At 43.1% G+C, this 22250-nt stretch overlaps 1 protein-coding gene across 1 annotated transcript in view; it reads left to right on the plus strand.

The window, feature by feature from the left end:
- Nucleotides 1-20932: 20932 nt before the first annotated feature.
- Nucleotides 20933-22250, plus strand: part of LOC147030134 (uncharacterized) — a 137467-nt gene continuing 136149 nt past the window's right edge. Inside the window, exon 1 of the mRNA XM_085872165.1 lies at nucleotides 20933-21029. Coding sequence (XP_085728291.1) covers nucleotides 20959-21029 — 71 coding nt within the window. The 5' untranslated portion in view covers nucleotides 20933-20958. The remainder of the gene's footprint in view (nucleotides 21030-22250) is intronic.

The following is a 22250-nucleotide window of genomic DNA, read 5'->3' on the forward strand; positions in this document are numbered from 1 at the left end:
TGGTACGCTGCTTTCCCATTTCCTGCCCTCAAGCTGCCTTCCCTTTCCCTCACACTTCCATCCCATTCCCATAAAGAGTTAAGACAGACGCACCGATGACTTAGTGCCGCACCCTTTATAGATAGGTACCAGCAAGATAATTTTTCAAGTTAATAGGATGAAATAAATGATGGTAGAAATGTTCCCAGTTCGTTCTTGTCTTTTTCTTCATTGGTCCAGCATGGTTCGGATCTGAGTTTAGCCGGGTCTTTATCCCCGATAATCTGTTCATTCTAGCCGGTACGTTCTTGGCAGTTCCGCTCGGCTGCATCTGATCCGGAGTTGGTAGTTGGTACTCTTCCGTAGTTAGTAGAGTGATCCGGATCGGGCAAGGCGTACCGAGGGCGTGGTTCCCCGGTCATCGAAACCGCATGGTTAATTAAGTAAACTGATTACACCTGGCAGGAAGACCCTACGCTATACGGTTGAGGTATTGGCGGCCACGGTCGGTTAAGCGACCCACCGCGTCACGGAATTATCTGTGAGCGACGGCCTACAATTCCGGGAGTCTGGTGGGAGACGACGTAAATTCCCCCACCTAGTGGTCATTCTCGCCACCGGACCCCGGCCCGCAACAATATTTTTTAAAGCAGTTGATTATATGAAAAAGAACAAATCATTTGGTCCATATGAGATACCTGCTGAGGTTATTAAAGAAGTGGTGGAAATGCTCCTTATTAATAACTTGAACCTGCTATTTCAACACATCTGGGCACAGGAGACAATCAAGCAGCAGCTCAAAGATGCCAAGATCTACAAATGGAAAGAATCGAGGAGTGACTGTGGCGGTTGCCAAGGATTTAGTCTGCTCTCAATCACCGGGAAGATCCTTGCCCAAATCCTCATAACCAGACTTCTTTCTCAAATTAGGGATAATGTACTTCTTGCAGCACAGTGTGGTTTTCATCCTCAGAGAAGTACAGACATGATAATCGTTGCTCATTAAATACAATAATTACTACAACGAGCAACTATCCAGGACGTGCCTCTTCGTGGTGGTTGTACCCTACAATGCAAGTCGGGGGCCAAACCTTCCCCATTCTTCTCTGCTGCCCGAATTTGTCAGGGCAGCGTGGTCAGAGTCAGAGTGCCGACTGGTCCCCATGGACCGGCCCTTTCCCTATTGTCTCTTCTCTCGCTAACTCTGTTGTGGTCCTGACTTTGTGAAGGTGGGGGTACACCATCCTGGATGTCGGGGACCTCTGGGTCACTCCTTGGAGATAGATCGGCTGTCTCCATGCTGTGGGCTTGTTTGAGAAAACTGTCTGGAGCTATACAACAACAACAACTACTATGACGACTACTACTACTACTACTACTACTACTACTACTACTACTACTACTACTACTACTACTACTACTAATACTACTATTATTCACCGCCGTCAAGCTGAACAGTTTACGTTTTCTATCCCAATGGTAATGATAGGCCAGACCTGCATTCGGACCTGAAACACAATCTAATTAGCTTGTTTTTATTACCTACCCAACTCATCCACCAAGTTTCGTCCGAATCTGTCCACAACTTTTTGAGATATCGTGTTACATATAGTTTTTGGCCCTATCTCTCAATTGCGAATAATCACTGAAAAAATATAGTATCCATGTCCAGAACTTAATCAAAATCGAATGAGTTTGTCCTTATCGCCCACCCAACCTGTCGAGCAAATTTCGTCCGAATCCATCCATAACATTTTGAGATATCTTGCTCACAGGCAGACAGACAGACAAACAAACAGACAGACAGAGGTGAAAACATGACCTCCATCCACCTTCAGTGATGGTGGTAAAAATTCAGGGAACATCATCAGCCATTGCACACAGCATTTGTTGACTTAACCAAAGCATTTATCACTGTCAACTGGTCTGCACCCTGGAAAGTCCTCAGCAAATTTGGCTGTCCTGAAAGAGTTGTCAGTACTATACAATATAGTATAGTATGCCAGTTCCATGATGGCACAGTTAGAAGAGTTAGCATGGTTGGAGAACCATCAAAGGCCTTCCCTATTACAGATGGGTGGGGTGAAGCAAGGCTGTGTACTGACACAAAGCCTGTTTGGACTGTTATTCACAGTCATGCTACAAGAGGCCTTGCAAGACTGCATTGAAGGAGTTTCCATTCAATTCTGGACAGATAAACTTGCATGGCTGTGAGCAAACACCAAAAATAGCAGAAGCATGTATTCAGGACCTGTTGTGTACTGATGGCCCATTTGAAAGCAAAGTTCCAAAAGCTTTTTGACAATTTTACCAGAGCTGCAATAAATTTTTGCCTTGTTGTCAGCCATGGTAAAATAGAGGCCCCTTGTTAACCAACTCCATACCAACCTGATAAGGAGCATTCAATAACTTTTGACGGTTACCTCTTTAATCTGCCAAGCAATTCACTTACCTTGGTAGCATCATCAACAATGCAGCAACAATTGATCAGGAGGTGGATGCGACAACAAAGAAGCTTGTGCTGCATATGGCCCACTCTACCAATGGTTCTGGAAACACCATGATATCCTGTGCTAACAATACTTCACTATGGCTGTGAAATGCGAATCTGCTACCAAAGACAAATTACAAAACTAGAAAAGTTTCATCAACACCGAGAAAGGACAACTTATACATGTGAGATGGCACCTTGAAAGAGCAACGTCTGTGAAAGCATTGAATCACCTCTGTTCCGAGCCCTGCTAAGATAGGTTGGACACGTTATCCGAATGCCAGATGAATGCACACCTAAGAAGGTATTGTATCGTGAGCTTTCATCTGGCAAATGCAAACGAGGAGGCCAAATGAAGTGCTACAAGGATACTCTGAAGGACAATCTCAAAAGACAAACATATGTGTTGAATCCTTTTAGACTGATGCAAATGAACAATCTACATGGTGACACTTGATCAGAAGTTGTGTAAGGAAGTTTGAAAAGGATGAGAGAACACCTGGAGGAAGCATGCCGACTGGTGATGTCCTCATTGTGACAGACGGTTTCAGGCTCACATTGGACTGTGGACCCACTCGAGGACACACAACCAACGTCATTGATAGCCAATATCATCCTCAACATCGAGGGACAGGATTCATTCATTACTAGCCCATCCACCACAAAGCCGGAGATGGGGTTTTTCAGGTGTGTGTGTGTGTGTGTGTGTGTGTGTGTGTGTGTGTGTGTGTGTGTGTGTGTGTGTGTGTGTGTGTGTGTATGTTTGTCCAGGCCATAACTTTTTTACCATTTGAGCTTTTGTCATCAAATTTTAAACAAGAAAAAGACGTCGTCCAGAACACGATACTTGCAAAATCTACCCCCCTCTCCAAAGGTTGTCATGGATACATCAAATTGTCCATTTCATTTAAGATAAAAATTGACAATCTTAATCAAAGCTCAGGTTAATCGGATGAAAATTGATTAGTTTGTCAGATTGAAATTGATGATTTTACAAGTTTGACCTTGAGTTGACCTGGAACCTCAAAAATAGTTGGTTTCCAAATTCAGTGATGTACTATGGAATTGCTGCTCAATTTTCAGGTTAATCGGATGAAAGTTGACGATTTGTTCAGATAAAATTTGATGATTTTAGAAGATTGACCTTGAGTTGACCTTTGACCTTTTGAACTCAAAAACAGTTGTTTTTGTCCAATTCAGTGATGTACGATACAGTTGCTGTTTAATTTTTCAAGTTAATAGGATGAAAATTGATGATTTTACACGTTTGACCTTGAGTTGACCTTTGATGTGCGAGCTTTCATGACAAAATATTAATATAAATACACTAACATTTACTGCAATGTATTAATAATCGGTAGTTTCTGCAAGCGGAGAGGTACGTAGACAGCACACATGGAAGTGGTAGATATGGGAACAAATGACTCTCTGTGGGGTGTGTGCGTGCCTGTTCTTGGTAACGTGTGTGTGGTGCGTGGGTTTCGCGAGCGCGCGATCTGAACTCAAACTTGGCCCATGGTGCTTGCTGCTGTGGAGGAGGTTATGCGGCCGTCTCGTGAACAATGTGCTTCTGCAGTGCCGAAGCCTCGTGGGGAGCGGACATGCTGCGGCATCGAAGCCATGCAGGGCATGCCACCTTGCAGTGTGGGTATGGGGAAATCCGTGCGTATGTGTGTGAGTGAAAGGTTGAGTATATCGCCGGTGCGCGTGCACGTTCAGCAAGGACCGCGAGGAGGTTGGATGAATGCGTGGAGGATTGGGATGGGAGGCGGGGGGACTGCATTCAGGCAGGCCTTTACCGAATAGATATCAGTAGTTTTGAATTTTAAATGCCCCTGCCCGGTTTTATATAGAACACGGTGGTTATAAAGGAAAGGCTGCTGTTTGGGCACATTTTATCACCCCGGTCATGCCCTGGTATGCTGCTTTCCCATTTCCTGCCCTCAAGCTGCCTTCCCTTTCCCTCACACTTCCATCCCATTCCCTCCCCCTCACGCTGCCTCCCACCCCTCTTTTTCTCTTCTCAGTCTACTCTCCCTCCCTTCCATCCCTCCCCTATCCTTCCCCTCCCTCCTCTCTCCATGTTTCTCCCCCTCCCCTCCCCCTAATATTCCCATCAGTGAAGCAACGGGTTGTAGTTGCTCGTAGATAATATTTATTAAGTAATCATTTAAATATCTTAAATATTTTCATGTGTTTTTTTTCACACGTTATGGTCATTAAATCATGAGAAGGTATTTAAAACACTTATTCTAAGTACTTTAATTCTTAAACCTGGTGTTGGCTTTGAGGCTTCGGTGGCTGGCTTAGGATCCTAGGGTCCTGAGTTTGTGCCCTATCGGCCGCTGAATTAACACTAGGTGGGGTTGACTCAGCCTGACATCCTTCCGAGGTCGGCGAAATGAGTACCAGTGCACTGGTATAGGGGCACAGCATCAGTGACAGAGCTGTACTTCCAAGAAATGTGGCTTCCAGTGCTTCCAGGGCAGGTATTTTTAATTTTCAAGCAAAATATGCAGTGTAATCACACCTTGAAAAAGCATGTATGGCTAGAAGGGCAGAACACAGTTTAGGTCCCAGAGAATCAGCAAAGGTAGAAATATGGACATACAGTACGTACCTCCAAGTATTGTTCACGCCGGATCGCAGATCCATCCAAACGTTTGCAGAATGTTACTCACATGATACAGTATTGTCATCATGATGCTCATGTCAGATGATCTTACAATAATATTAGCATTTGAATTGTCTTGTGACTCACAAATATGACGAAGATGCCAGACAACGCATGTGTCAGCCTCTTCATGTTGACTTGCTAGGTCAGGAATGGCACACCTCTCCACAGATCCCTCTTTAACTTCAAAACGACAGCCTCAACCCGATGAAAAGCTACTTTTTCTGCAGCATTTCCACATAACTGTCACTGCCATTCTATCAGCAAAAAACTTCTTCGATGTCGGTCCTTGTGTGAAGTTTTAAGGGCGCTTTTGCTCTGGTCTTGTCATCACAAATTCTGAATCAGTAGACCCACGACTTGGGATGCAACATCTGCATTGATTCTCAACTGGAGCCCTTGCAAATGTCTTGTGAGTTCTTCTTGTGGTGAGACCAAAGATGTCCACCATTTGATGAACCCCAGGATGGGAATGATCAATGTTCAGCAAATTTAAGCACCTGATCACCAAGCGCTTGGCAGAAAATTTCACAATTTGCTGAAACAAACACAGGGCACATGTCTTTTTTGAAGCAGTTCACAAAGAGATCAACACCATTTGTCTGACATAATTTGTGTCCGAGGAGTTTTTTTTTTAAATCATGTACTGGATGACCCGTGAACCCAGTGGGTTCCGTTATGACAGCGGTCGATGAAAAAAAAAATCCACAAAATTTTAATATTATTTAGTGGTCAAACTTTAAGTTGAAGAAAATTTGATCATTTACCTCAGGAGTCATTGTTCAACGAAGCACGCGTCAAAACACAATTTTATTTATTAATAAAAACGGAAGTATGACATCAAAATGGCGATGTTTATTATATGCTTAAAATAAATCATTCTTTTTCGAGACTAAATATTTGAGATTAAAAAAAAAAAAAATCATTTCAAGAAAAAAAAAAAGATAGCACCAGCAAGACCGCTGAGGTTGTTTGCTTTGATCAAATTCTCCCGAAGAGAACTTGACTGAATCGGGAATTGATTTTTAAAATAATATTTTTGTTGCCCGATTTGAACGAAACTTGATATTGCACACCACAGGAGAATGGTGAGAAAGGTGGGCCGAAAGGGGGAAGGCAGTGTGAGGGGAGGAGAAGGGAAAGCAGCGTGAGGGGAGGAGAAAGGAAAGCAGCGTGAGTGGAGGAGAAGGGAAAGCAGTGCGAGTGGAGGAGAAGGGAAAGCAGCGCGAGTGGAGGAGAAGGGAAAGCAGCGCGAGTGGAGGAGAAGGGAAAGCAGCGTGAGTGGAGGAGAAGGGAAAGCAGCGCGAGTGGAGAAGGGAAAGCAGCGTGAGTGGAGGAGAAGGGAAAGCAGCATGAGTGGAGGAGAAGGGAAAGCAGCGTGAGGGGAGGAGAAGGGAATGGAAGGCAGGGTGAGTGGAGGAGAAGGGAAAGCAGCGCGAGGGGAGGAGAAGGGAAAGCAGCGCGAGGGGAGGAGAAGGGAAAGCAGCGTTAGGGCCGGAGAAGGGAAAGCAGCACGAGTGCAGGAGAAGGGAAAGCAGCGTGAGTGGAGGAGAAGGGAAAACAACGTAAGTGGAGGAGAAGGGAAAGCAGCGTTAGGGGAGGAGAAGGGAAAGCAGTGCGAGTGGAGGAGAAGGGAAAGCAGCGTGAGTGGAGGAGAAGGGAAAGCAGCGTGAGTGGAGGAGAAGGGAAAGCAGCGTTAGGGGAGAAGGGAAAGCAGCGCGAATGGAGGAGAAGGGAAAACAGCGTGAGTGGAGGAGAAGGGAAAGCAGCGTTAGGGGAGGAAAAAGGAAAGCAGCGCGAGTGGAGGAGAAGGGAAAGCAGCGTGAGTGGAGGAGAAGGTAAAGCAGCGTGAGGGGAGGAGAAGGGAAAGCAGCGTGAGTGGAGGAGAAGGTAAAGCAGCGTGAGGGGAGGAGAAGGGAAAGCAGCGTTAGGGGAGGAGAAGGGAAAGCAGCGTGAGTGGAGGAGAAGGGAAAGCAGCGTGAGTGGAGGAGAAGGGAAAGCAGCGTGAGTGGAGGAGAAGGGAAAGCAGCGTGAGGGGAGGAGAAGGGAACGTAGCGTGAGTGGAGGAGAAGGGAAAGCAGCGTGAGGGGAGGAGAAGGGAAAGCAGCGTGAGTGGAGGAGAAGGGAAAGCAGCGTGAGGGGAGGAGAAGGGAAAGCAGCGTGAGGGGAGGAGAAGGGAAAGCAGCGTGAGTGGAGGAGAAGGGAAAGCAGCGTGAGGGGAGGAGAAGGGAAAGTAGCGTGAGTGGAGGAGAAGGGAAAGCAGCGTGAGTGGAGGAGAAGGGAAAGCAGCGTGAGTGGAGGAGAAGGGAAAGCAGAGTGAGGGGAGGAGAAGGGAAAGCAGCATGAGTGGAGGAGAAGGGAAAGCAGCGTGAGGGGAGGAGAAGGGAAAGCAGCGTTAGGGGAGGAGAAGGGAAAGCAGCGTGAGTGGAGGAGAAGGGAACGCAGCGTGAGCTGAGCAGAAGGGAAAGTAGCGTGAGTGGAGGAGAAGGGAAAGCAGCGTGAGGGGAGGAGAAGGCAAAGCAGCGTGAGTGGAGGAGAAGGGAAAGCAGCCTGAGGGGAGCAGAAGGGAAAGCAGCGTGAGTGGAGGAGAAGGGAAAGCAGCGTGAGGGGAGGAGAAGGGAAAGCAGCGTGAGGGGAGGAGAAGGGAAAGCAGCGTGAGTGGAGGAGAAGGGAAAGCAGCGTGAGGGGAGGAGAAGGGAAAGTAGCGTGAGTGGAGGAGAAGGGAAAGCAGCGTGAGGGGAGGAGAAGGGAAAGCAGCTTTAGGGGAGGAGAAGGGAAAGCAACGTGAGTGGAGGAGAAGGGAAAGCAGTGGGAGTGGAGGAGAAGGGAATGGAAGGCAGCATAGCAGGGCATTGCCAGGGCAATAAAATGCGCCCAACAGCAACGTTTTATTTTTAACTACTGTGTTCCTCCCGATGTAAACTGGGCGGGACCATTTAAAAATGAAAACCCGTATTATCTACCCAGCAAAGACCTGCCTACATGCATGTCCCAACCCATATGCAATGCTCCAACCTGCTCCCATGCAGGCACGCACAAATCCCACGATGTCCAACCTCCGTCTGTGCTGTCTTCATACTGTTCCTCTTCATTTTCAGCCACTGCCGACTATTGATATATTACAGGAATTATTAGTATATTTATATTAATATTTTGTCATGAAAGCAGATCGCACAAAATGGTAAAAGGCAGAATGCGTACGTAATTGTTGAAAAAAAAGGACCACTGTCGACTGCCGTCATGGATTATAAGAGCATGGCATTGCTCCAAATGAAGTTCCAATTTCTGCACATTTCTTTATATTTTATTCACTAGATGTAATTGTTCGAACAGTAGGAAAAAAAATTAAGCTTTATGCTTTGCATAAATTTATACACTTAGTTATTAAAATCACTAATTTGTAAAAAAAAAATTCAGATTTCACTTCAGATTTCAACACTTATCTTGTCCACCAGATCCGATTCTCAAATCACACACAAAAATTCGACGATATATTGAGATTAGTCTGTGAGAGTAGATTGTGTTTCCAAATCAAGGCATGTTTGAATAGGAACAGAAAGGTGAATTAAGACTACTGCAAGCTGATAGAGCTGACCAAGGCTGACCCTGGATCAAGGATATAATTAAATAAGGTCTTTAATTATCTTCAGAAGGGTGTTTTAATTAACCCAAACACCAATTTTCACTCGTGCACTTCCTTGGATTTCCCTTAGTATGCATGCAAAGTTTCAGGCCGCTAGGTTTCATGGTGTTGGAGTTATGGAGGACACACACACACACACACACACACACACACACACACACACACACACACACACACACACACACACACACACACACACACACACACACACACACACACACACACACACACACACACACACACACACACACACGTTTTAGTTGTGCTGTAATTTCATTCTTGAGTTTTGAAGGATTGTGAAGTACTTGTGGTGAATTGAAGGTCGTGACGTGAGATCACATGTTGCCCGGCTCGAGCACAGAAGAGATAAAGCTGAGGTTCGGCTCGACCGCGCGGATTGTCCCTGGGGCATTGTCGTTTTATGTCGGCGGCTCACTTGGTGCTCATTGAATGGTGAGAATACTGATTGATATATAATACTGATTTATTTTGCGGTGATTAGTTGCGCGTGTGTACCTTACTGCTTGTACTCCATTCTGCGTTTGTATTTCCATGTGTGCCCGTAGAAGCGGCTTCAATCAAATGGAATAAAGCCTAAACTCTGAAGGTTCTTCTCTCGTCCTCATTTCAGTACTGTCATGTCTCTATAATTCCAGCAATCTGTGTGTGTGTGTGTGTGTGTGTGTGTGTGTGTGTGTGTGCGTGCGTGCGTGCGTGTGTGTGTGTGTGTGTGTGTGTGTGTGTGTGTGTGTGTGTGTGTGTCTGTTTGTCTGCGACCGCCGTTTCTCGACGACCGCCAGTCCGATCTGATTGAAACTGCCCAGGAATATTGCCGGGGCCCCGCAGATGTGCCTTTTCGAGTTTGATGTCAATCGGACGAGCGGTTCCCAAGTTACGGCCATTTTATTGCTTTTTTCAGTGTTGACAAGGTGTATATATGGCAGCTGAAGTGTCCTTCCACCTTATCACCTTATCATGCCATTTTTTTCTCAGAATAATGATAACAGCATATTAATAATGATAATAATAATAGCACAATAATGGGCAGTACACAATAATAGCACAATAATTGAATAAAAAGAATAACGTGATACAATGACCAATGTCTGTCAACCAATAACGACCTATATATTTATTGTCTGTCAACCAGACAGGACACGGTGCTATGATACATGAATGACGTCACAATGCTTCCTCTTTTTTTTTTCTTCGTGTATATATGGCAGCTGAAGTGTCGTTCCACCTTATCACCTTATCATGCCATTTTTTCTCAGAATAATGATAACAGCATATTAATAATAATAATAGCACAATAATTGGCAGTAATAAAAAGAATAACGTGATACAATGACCAATGTCTGTCAACCAATAACGACCTATATATTGTCTGTCAACCAATAACGACCTATATATTGTCTGTCAACCAGACAGGATGCGGTGCTATGACATCACGAATGATGTCACAATGCTTCCTTTTTTTTTCTTGGTGTATATATGACAGCTGAAGTGTTGTTCCACCTTATCACCTTATCATGCCATTTTTTCTCAGAATAATGATAACAGCATCTATCTATAATTCCAGCAATCTATGTATGTGTGTGTGTGTGTGTGTGTGTGTGTGTGTGTGTGTGTGTGTGTCGGTGTGTGTGTGTCTGTGTGTGTGTGTGTCTGTCTGTTTGTCTGCGCCCGCCGTTTCTCGACGACCGCCGGTCCGATCGGATTGAAACTTGCCAGGAATATTGCCGGGGCCCTGCAGATGTGCCTTTTCGAGGTTTGATGTCAATCGGACGAGCGGTTCCCAAGTTACGGCCATTTATCTGTCAACCAATGACAAGACACGGTGCTATGACATCACCAATGACGTCACAATTAATGTTTATTTATTTATTTATTTATTTATTTTTGCACGATTGACGGTCCGATCTGATTGACACTTGCCAGGAATATTGCTGGGGACCCGCGGATGTGCCTTTTCAAGGTTTGATATTAATCGGATAAGCGGTTCCCAAGTTACGGCCATTTATCTGTCAACCAATGACAAGACACGGTGCTATGACATCACCAATGACGTCACAATTAATGTTTATTTATTTATTTATTTGTTTTTTTTGTGAATACATTTGTGAATACATTTACAGAGAGAGGGTTGAGAGAGGAGGGGGGAGAGAGGAGGAGGAAAGAGGGGGGAGAGAGGGGGGCAAGAGAGGGGGGCAAGAGAGGAGAGGGAGAGAGGGGGAGAGAGGGGGTGAGAGAGGGGGCATCACAATTCAAGAGAGGGGGAGAAAGGAGGGGCGAGAGAGGGGGTGAGAGAGAGGGGCGAGAGAGGGGGGATGAGAGTGGGGTGGCGAGAGAGGAGGGCGAGAAAGAGAGGGGCGAGAGAAGGAGGGTGAGAGAGGGGAGCGAGAGAGAGGGGGCGAGAGAGGGCTGCAGATACTGGCACGCACCTACGGGCCCGTACTAGTGGCCAAAAATATTGGCACCCTTGCACTTTTTTCAAATAATGCACCATTTCTTCCAGAATATTGTTGAAATTAAAAAATCTTTTGGTATCCACATATGTATTTATTTGGTTTGCAGTGGAACAAAACAAAAAAAGCTGAAAAATTATTAAATCTCAGCTTATTCCACACAGAAATCCTAAAATGGCCAGGACAATATTATTAGCACCTTTACGAAGTTGTTAGAAATAATTACATTTCAAACAGGTAATTCTCCTTCACTTTGGAACTGAACTAACCTGTGGTGAGTTGCAGGTGTCTGCAATATAAAAATCACTCGTTCAACCAGTTTGAATAGAGAAAAGGAGTCATTCTGCTGTTTTGTGTCACTGTGTTTACCGCAATGAGCATGGAGAAAAGAAAGAAAACCAGAGAATTGTCTGAGGAGGTTAGACAGAAGATTGTTGCCAAGCATGGACAATCTCAAGGCTACAGGCCCATTTCCAGAGACCTTGATGTTCCTGTGTCTACTGTACGCAATGTTATCAGGAAGTTTGAGACCCATGGCACTGTTGCCAACCTCCCTGGACGTGGCCGCAAGAAAAAAAACTTGATCGAAGATTGCAGTGAAGGATTGTTCGAATGGTAGAGAAAGCACCTTGATCAACCACCAAACAGATTCAAGCTGACCTTCAGACACAAGGTACGACAGTTTCAAGTCACACCATCTGTTGCAAACTCATTGAAAGGGGGTTCTATAGTGGGAGACCCAGGAGGACCTCACTGCTGAGAGAGAGACATGAGAAAGCCTGACTGGAGTTTGCGAAAACACACCTGAATAAGCCAAAATCATCCTGGGAGAATGTCCTGTGGACAGATGACACCACACTAGAGATTTTTTTGGGAAAGCACATCATCTCCATGTTTACAGAAATTAACAGCTTCCCTACAGTCAAACATGGAGGAGGTTCAGCGATGTTTTGGGGTTGATGTGCTGGCTCTGGCACTGGGTGCCTTGAATGTGTGCATGGCATCATTAAATCATGAGATTACCAAGGCATTTTGGAGCACAATTTGGTGAACCCAGTGTCAGAAAGTTGGGTCTCCGTCAAAGTTCATGGGTCTTGCAGCAGGACAATGACCCCAAACACACTTCCAAAAACACCCAGGAATGGTTAAAGACAAAATGGTGGACTCTTCTGAAATGGCCAGCAATGAGTCCAGATCTACACCTGGGGGAGATCTGAAAACATCAGTTGAGAGAAGGGACCCTTCCAACCTGGGAGAACTGGAACAGTTTGCACAAGAAGAGTGGGTCAAACTGCCAGTAGGGGGGGGGGGGGGTGGTGTGGGAATCTCATTCATGGCTATATGAAGTGTTGGACTGCAGTTATTTTGTCCAAAGGCTGTGCTACCAAATATCAAGTCGAGGGTGTCAATAATTTTGTCAATGCCATTTCTTTTTATTTTTTCTGAATTTATTGTATTTTATGAGGATATATATTAAGTCCTGAAGGAAAAACAAAGGTTCTGTCATGTTAACAGCAAAATAAAGAATTGTGGAGACCGAATACTTTTGTCAATTTCAACTTATTTTTGGAGAAAGTTGTGAGTTATTTGAAAAAAGTGCAAAGGTGCCAATATGTTTGTCCACGACTGGACGTCATCGGAAGCAGGAAATGAAGAAGAAGAAGAGGAAGAAGAAGATTCTCCATTGAAAAAATTGTTGGCGGGTGGCAAATCCAACGGCGAATATTTTTTTTAAATAAACTTTAAAACCTCACATTATGTTGTCTCTCCAATTATAACACGTCATGCGAGTATTAAAATGTGATTACGCGTTGCGTAAGGATCGATTCGTACAGATAGATTGCGACGAGAGTGCCACGGGGACTGAAGAAAAGTAATAAGATTCCGAATAAACCGGAAGTTTGATAAAAATGAAAAAGCTTTTCACATAAATTTTTTTTAACCGTCATTATGTTTCCTAAGTACCTTAGAAAACACGTTTCAGCACTTTTGCACGTATTCAGCGGCTTTACCCGTTTCAACTGCACTTCCTCTCACTCTCGATTGGGAAAGAAAAAAACATGGGAGAGTGAGTCGGAGAGAGAAAAAGGAACATAGCAAACGTGACGGAACGCGATCGAGTTAGACCGGTGGGAGGGAGCGAGCGAACTGCGAGCGGTATGGTGTCCACCGAGACGGTGTGCTCGGGTTTCAGTGTCATGAGAGCATCCCGGGGACGTTAGAGTCGGACATGCGGCGGCGAGAGTAAGTGGTTGTTCGACTTGAAATGATCCAGTTTGTCGTGGACCTGTCTGCCTGGTTACATGTTTGTCTGCACGACTGGAAACTTTACGGACTGTTCGCTGGAAGACTGTTTGGCTTCTTCGGTTCTTCGATACTGTGTGGACAGCCTGGGTGTCGCCCGCAGTAACGCGTTGTTTATACAGTGTTGTAACGAAGGCTATTATCTGTGTTGTAACTTTGGTTTAGTTATTTTATTTTTCTTATTAACCAGTTTTATGTAATTTAGTCAGTTTTCAATCGGTGTTGTGTGCGTGTGCCATTATTATTATTATTATTTTTTGTTATTAATGAAGTTATTTTTATGAACGAATATTTATTGTGTCATTGATGAATAGTTATTTTATTTTTCTGATTGACCAGTTTTATGTAATTTAGTCAGTTTTAAATCGGTGTTGTGCGCGTGTGCCATTATTTTTTTTTGTTTTGTTATTGATGAAGTTTTTTTTATGAACGAATATTTATTGTGTCATTAACGAATAGTTGTTTGATTCGCTATATATGAGATATCCCTTATTGTCGGGTTTTGTGTGTGTGTGTGTGTGTGTGTGTGTGTGTGTGTGTGTGTGTGTGTGTGTGTCTGCAACGCGAGGCTCCACAGCACGAACCAGCAAACCGATTTCGATGAAACTTTGCCAACATGTGGAATATGTACTGGGAATGTGCACGTTTGAATTTCGTTGCCTAGCAACCACCCGTTGCTGTGCAGCGGCCGAAAAACCACGTACAGTATTTTCAATACTTGTCCTTCAGTTTTGAATGTAGAGAAATGAGACTTCGGAATTAAACACTTCGAGATATTTAGAAAATTTTACTCGAGCCGATTTTTGATTGAGGTTTTATTTTTCAAATGGTAGTCCTTCAAAAATCGGGTGTCTATTTACCGTCATTTAAGGTGTGTATACAGTGTTTGTAAGGAACTACACCGTCGTTCCACCTTCGATCTCCTCGATCCAAACGTTATTGACCAAAGTGAAAAGGATCCAAAATAAATGGAATCACCGGCATTTCTGTCTTGGTGGATTTCTAATTAGAGTGTATGTTTTTTTTATTTATTTACCGAAAACAATTCCACGATCCACACACCACCTTCAATTATTTATTTATTTACTGAAAACGTACCACGATCCACACACCACGTTCAATTATTTATTTATTTACCGCAAACGATTCCCCACCCACACACCACCTCCAATTATTTATTTATTTCCCGAAAACTATTCCACGATCCACACACCACCTTCAATTATTTATTTATTTACCGAAAACGATTCCACGACCCACACACCACCTTATTTATTTATTTACCGAAAACGATTCCACGATCCACACACCGCCTTCAATTATTTATTTATTTACCGCAAACGATTCCCCACCCACACACCACCTCCAATTATTTATTTATTTACCGAAAACGATTCCACGACCCACACACCACCTTATTTATTTATTTACCGAAAAACGATTCCACGATCCACACTCTGCCTCCAATTATTTATTTATTTACCGAAAACGATTCCACAACCCACACACCACCTTCAATTACTTATTTATTTACCGTAAACGATTCCATGACCTACACACCACCTTATTTATTTATTTACCAAAAACGATTCCACGACCCACACAACACCTCCAACTATTTATTTATTTACCGAAAACGATTCCACGATCCACACACCGCCTTCAATTATTTATTTATTTCCCGAAAACGATTCCACTACCCACACACCACCTTATTTATTTATTTACCGAAAACGATTAAGTCCCACACACCAACTCTAGTTATTTATTTATTTACCGAAAACGATTCCACGATCCACACACCGCCTTCAATTATTTATTTATTTATTTACCGAAAACGATTCCACGATCCACACCCACCTTCAATTATTTACTTATTTACCGAAAACGATTCCACGATCCACACACCACCTTTAATTATTTATTTACCAAAAAAGATTCCCCACCCACACACCACCTTATTTATTTATTTATTTACAGTAAACGATTCCACGATCCACACACCACCTTCAATTATTTATTTATTTACCGAAAACGATTAAGTCCCACACACCAACTCTAGTTATTTATTTATTTACCGAAAACGATTCCACGATCCACACACCACCTCCAATTATTTATTATTTAAAGTGGGAGTGGTGTAGGAAAGTGGGTGTGGCTTATGAAAAATATTGTGTGGCTCAGGAGGTGTGGTCAAACAAGAGCATTGAGAGAAGTTTATCGGGTTTTCCATGCGTGCGTGCGTGCGTGCGCGCGCGCGCAACGCAACGCGAGGCTCCACAGCACAAACCAGCAAACCGATTATTTTTCAAATGGTAGTCTTTCAAAAATAGGGTGTCTATTTACCGTCATTTTTTATGAGGAGTGCCAGTTGGCAAAATACGCAATAGGAAAAATCTTGCCAGGCAGAGGAACAATTGTATGTGAACCAATACGTCTTGGCAATGAATCTTCGTCAGTGGATCAGTCAGAATGAAAAGCATCGTATCCAGCGCTTCAAACCTAGCGAATCCCTCGTCACCTACCGGCTTGTTTTATTTTTCTTATTAACCAGTTTTATGTAATAGTCACTTTTAAATCGGTGTTCGCGTGTGCCATTATTATTATTTTATTTTTGTCATTAATGAAGATATTTATTGTGTCATTAACTAAGTGTCATTGATGAATAGTTTTTTTATTTTTCTTATTAACCAGTTTTATGTAATTTAGTCAGTTTATCGAAGAGTCAGTTTTAAATCGGTGTTGTGTGCGTGTGCCATTATTTTTTTTGTTTGTTTTGTTATTAATGAAGTTATTTTTATGAACGAATATTTATTGTGTCATTAACAAAGTGTCATTAACGAAGTGTTATTTTATTTTTCTTATTAACCAGTTTTATGTAATAGTCACTTTATCGAAGAATCACTTTGAAATCGGTGTTGTGCGCGTGTGCCATTATTATTATTATTTTTATTAATGAAGTTATTTTTATGAACGAATATTTTATTGTGTCATTTACGAAGTGTTATTTTATTTTTCTTATTCACCAGTTTTATGTAATTTAGTCAGTTTATCGAAGTCAGTTTTAAATCGGTGTTGTGCGCGTGTGCCATTTTTTTTTACTTGTCATTAATGAAGCGTCATTAACGAATAGTGATTTCATTTTTCTTATTAACTACATCTATGTAATTTAGTCATTTTATCGGAGAGTTAGTTTAACATCGGGGTTGTGTGCTTGTCATTTTTATATGCCTGATATGTATATATCGGGGCGTATTATGTGATACTGGTCGTCCGTCCGTCCGTCCGTCCGTCCGTCTGTCTGTCTCTGTCTGTCCTCTCCGTCCGTACGTCTGTTCTTGTCAGTACTCTAACTCCCAAAGTTTTCAACTTTCACATTTCATATTTGGTACATAGGTACAGACTGTGGAGCCGGTGTGTCGCGACATACGTTCGTCATCTAAAGTGGTTGCCATGGCAACCAGGATGCTGTTTTTCCATGTAGTAGCACAATTCTGTATATACCTTCTCGTTCGGGCGTAATATTGTGCTCACTTGAGCTCTTGTTTATTTTATTTTTATTTTTGGTGTCGCCTCAGCTCGTAAGATTGCACGTGAAAATCCCATAATCAGCTGAAGGATTCATAGTGGAGGGTGGAGAGTGAAAAGAGAAACCACTGATCTTTCTGCAATGTGAGAGCAATCGTGCTTTGTCCTTCTCGCCTCTTGCAGGAGATAATGTTGAGAGCTTTCGGTTCACAAGAGAGTTGGATGTGAAGTGGGGTCCCCATTCCAGATGGGACAGCAAAAGTATTCCGTTGAGCCATGGATAAAGACCTTGTAGGCTGCGAGTACTGATTTTTATTTTCTTCTTCTTCAAGGAATCATTTGTAACGGTGGAGGATGTCGAGTCTACGCGTGACATTGGAGGGCAACTTTGCTTTATGTTCATCACAGGAGAGGTTATGGCTGATGGTGAGGCTTCGAAGTTAAAGAAACTGAAACCACCAGTTCCTGAACGATGATTATGGAAATAGGTTGCTGGATTCAGTTGATGAACTTTCTACAGCAACATGATGAGACTGACATGTGTCAGCATTGAAAGACCTGTTCTATTTGTCAGACCAGCAGATAATTCTAGATCAGCAGAACTCGTTTCATCTGCTTTCTTCCTGTTAGTGGGATGGCGGACTGGATGGTATTATGTGGAGTCCTCTGCAAAAAAGAATAGATGATTTCATGACCCTCGGAGAGTTGTGTATGTTCATGAGGAACCAGAGTGGACACAAGACATTGTCTTGGGGCATTCCAGCCTCCACTGGAGAGGAGAAGATTACATTGATCGCAACACATTGTGTCTGAGTGAGTGGAGGAAGTCATATGTCATAAGCGGCGAACTTTATAGGCAGGGCAGGTGTGGTAGACTGCGTTGAATGCCTGAGTCATGGCCCGGGAGATGGCCATGACCTTTTGTTTGAGATTTGGGGCCCCTAACCATTGCTGAGAGAGAAGCAGTTGCACATCCATAGTTAAGTGACCCGGGCAATCAAAACTGACAGCGTGCCAACAAGGAAGGGTTGAGGCTGGACAGAACTTTCTTTACCTTCTCGTGTGAGAAAGACAAAGTCCAGTACGCAGTTGGTATGATGGGATAAGATGAGGACTGAGTGGGATGACTTGCGTACAAGATATTTGGAACCAAATGCTGCGTTGAGGCATTCTGCCTTGTCTCAAGCACAGTTTACTTGGAGGCTGTTTGAGGTGACTGAGGGGATGGAGGGAAAGCATATACAAGAGTGACACGGTGCCACAACGGTTTTGAAGAAGGAGACCGTTTTCATGAGTTCAGTTTTGAGACGAGATGTTTTCTGACATTCCCAAGGATCGACATGCACTTGTTGCGAGCTTGACGGAGTGACCGAAAGTTTTTCTCAGAATGAAGAGATTAGTAACAATTCATTAAAACAGAGACCTCACATATTGGTGGTCCACACTGTTTGGGAGGTGGAGGGTATAGAACCTGTTGGGGTGGGGGCAGGAAAGGCAGAATGAGGGTTGGAGGTTGGGGGTGGGGGAGAAGATATGGGACATGAAACAGTTAATGGCCTTGAGCCTGCACTTGCAAACTGTGTTTATTTATTTAATTCCAATTTCAGCAAAATGAAGACACGATGACCAGGGTGATTGGAAGAGTGGCTGATAGCATGAAGAGTGGCTGATAATGAACAAGGAAGGAAACGGAAAGGGTGGGAAGAAAAATAAATCGTCTTTGAGGGAGGTTCTTGAGAAGGATTATAAAGGGATATGAATCATTATAATGTCAAATATTTCAACAGTATAAAGTAAGAAAGGAGTCTCAGTGGGCTGGAAGGATGGCCTCGACCTCGAGGTATGCACACTCGCCTCTAGGCCTGTCTAGCCTGGGAACTATCCTCAACTATGTGATAATCCCGAACCAGCTATAAACTGTCACATCGGTGTTTCAAAGGCAGGGTGATTTATCAGTAGGAGTGCTGTCCCTCAGATGGACGTTTAACTGGGTGACCCACCTGCCTGCATTAGTCGGTGGACGTTAATGATCTTACAGTGCCTTTCGTGAAGATTAGGCGAGTCATCGCCAGCACCATGACCAAATTCCAGATTTGTGCCCTAATCTTCGTTGAGCGTCAGGCCTGGCCAGCCGGTTCATAAAAGACTTTGGCCAAGCTTCCAACCCCACAAGAACATGGGAATAATTGTGGCTGTTAAAGAAGAGGAAGAAACAAGTCTAAGTAGTGGGGAGAGGAGAGGGAGAAGAAGGAAAGTTGTGAGTGAAAGGATAATAAAGAATGAGCGATGGATAGAGTAAGAGTGTAGAATGATTGAATCCATTTGTGGAGTATTTTATTTTCCATTTATGAGTTTGAAAATGGGACAAAGACGATAAAGGATAACTGAGAGAAGAAATTGCAAGAAAGAAGGAAAGAGGTAACATGTAAAGCTTGAGACTCAGAAGCAGGCGGCAGAGCCGTGGCCTCGACAAATACAAACTCTAAACAAGACTGTCAAGTAAATGCGGACAAGACTGGAACGGATTCGTTGCAAGACTGGAATGGACAATTAACGGTCCAGAGAACGATGACGACCAGTTCGACCAAGATGATCAGCGAGATCCAGTGTGGTGTTGTAATCCATGTAACAGTTTACCTATTCCACTTGTATTGTTATGAGCTCCTGCACGGATCCAAGATCACTACGTGAAGCAAACAAGGGAACGGGTGTATTTACATGATTATACGATTGTGGTCTTGGAAACGCATCGATTCTCTTCCCATATCAATTTTGTTTTCTGTGTCCTGCTCAGACATGCCAAAAACTGTGCTCATAGCAACACAGCTTCAACCAATTTTGAAAGCTTTCAAACTTTTGGTTGCGGTGGTATCTCTCAAAGTCAGTAAGAGTTCTTTAAAAAAAAAAATTCCCAAACATGATAAGGATATTGGCATATTGCTCAACCTTGTACAGTGATATATGCAGATGTTCTTGCAAAATGTTTGCCAAACGAAAAGTAACAAGGCACATATGGTAGGAGGAAGAAAAGGGAGGAGATAGTTTATGGGAAGAAAGAATAATTATTTATATTATGAGTCTTTAAATATACATTCAAAATGTGATCAAAAGAAGTCTTACCACCTGTACATACATCCACCTTTTAGATCCCCACGCCACCCTCGACTGAATACTCTTCTTGCACGAATAGTTTGTATGCCTGGTGTTGGCTTCATGGTTAGGCTGGTGGGCTTGGGATCCTAGGGTCCTGAGTTAAAATCCAACTTCCATTGAATTCATACCAGGTGGGGTTGACTCTGCCTGTCATCCTTCTGAGGTCAGCATGCTGGTATCCTGTGTTGGAGTGGTGACCTGTCCAGGATTGTGTCCAACAGCCAAGGACACTGCTTAGGCAGCACCAACGCTCTGCACAGAGAATGGTCACAATGGATGGATGGATGGATGGATGGATTAATAGTTTGTGGGGCAACATCCTCAACTACGTGACGATTCTTGTGCTCGTGTATTTTATTTACTTTGCTGTATGTCGTCGAAGTATTCTAGAAATTAGTACACGAGATTTGTTGTGAAATTCGACTTTTTCTTTGTTTATATCAAAGCAAAATGAGGGTATTGAACCGGTTAACATACCAGTGGATGTGGACAGGTGGGAAATTTTGACATGAGATTCATTTATGGATCTCATGTAATTTTAAGAGGATGAAGATCATTGGTGGGAATGGAGATGCCTTGAGATGTTGATTAGCATCTAGTTTGATGGGGACTGGATAGAGCAAAACAAATGGCGTTGAGCAAGATTCTTGGTGTTGGTTAATTTGACAGATAATGGATTTGTTGACACTTGTGGCCTGTTTGGCTTGGGGAGACTTGTATGCGTTGTTTGACCGAAAAACCACTGACACGCTTTCGGTGGATTTGGATCAGGCCGTGCATTTTGTACCGGTAAGGCCAATGATGTACGGAACTTTCGCTTCCACCACTTCCAAGATTCACAAGGTTGGATACAGGCATGAGCCCTTGTCCACAGTTACAAAAGAACCGTAACACTCCATTGCAGTGTCCACAAATGCTTTGTGAACTACGATTGCGATGTTGAGCATTGAGGAAAAGTCCTGGACCGAGGGATTATGTTCAATCTGGGTTTGACTTTGAGTGCCCGATGGAAGTATTGTCAGTGTCATCATGGTGATGTCTTGTGCAGAAGTCAAGGATCCCGATCGAGATTACTCTTTCCAGAAGTGGTTTTACTCGTTATTCCTTCTCATGCTCGGCGTGTGTTTCACCATGGAGTCAACAACTGTCAATGTCATTTACCTTTGAAATTCCTCCTTGATTCGTCTTGGTGGGAAAAAACAAAACAAAACGTTGCTCCAACCCAGTGTTTCTTAATCCGTCCATCACCGAGGACGACATTTGTGTATCATCAACTGTTATGCTGACTGCACATGTTGTCTGTTAAGATTATGACTGCAAAATTTCCTTTCCTTACTCACGTACTTCAGGAACTTCTGCAGATCCTTTTTTTCCTTTTCTTGAAACGAACAACAAAGTAATCACGAGGCAGGAAAAAGCAGGACAGTTGCATCATTTTTCTGGTCTTCAGCAGTGTTCTGTATATTAAATCCAAAGATTGTTTTTCGTTTTTCTCTTTCTTTCTTCGTGTGCGGCAACTATTTGTACATTAAAAAAACCAAAACAAAAATTGGCCAGTTCTTTTTTTTTTTTTTTCTCTTCTCCAAAGATGTTAAAAATGGCTTTACCCACGACCAGATGGAGTTCAACTTCATGTCCATTCGTAATCTCTTGCATGCAATGGAACGCAGAACGACAGAGCTCGAAGAGATAATGCGTGAGCCTGTAAAGATGTTCATTGTGTGCTGCTTGTTGTGTGTCTGAAAACTCCAAATTCCTACTTATGTTGCTATGAGTGATGCTATGCCAACGGTGGTAGTTTTATTTTGTGCCTCGGTTAGATTTCCTCTTCATTGTGTGCATGTAGTCATGCAATTATATATATATATATATATATATATATATATATATATATATATATATATATATATATATTTATTTATATATAAATATTTATTTGTATATATATATATTTAATTTTTACCTCTGGAATTAGTTTCTCTAAGCAATGTGAGGCACTGCGTCTGGCTG

Source organism: Eptatretus burgeri, chromosome 3, assembly GCF_056783735.1.
Source record: "Eptatretus burgeri isolate ZD-2024b chromosome 3, Ebu_testis_v1, whole genome shotgun sequence".
Classification (NCBI taxonomy): Eukaryota; Metazoa; Chordata; class Myxini; order Myxiniformes; family Myxinidae; genus Eptatretus; species Eptatretus burgeri.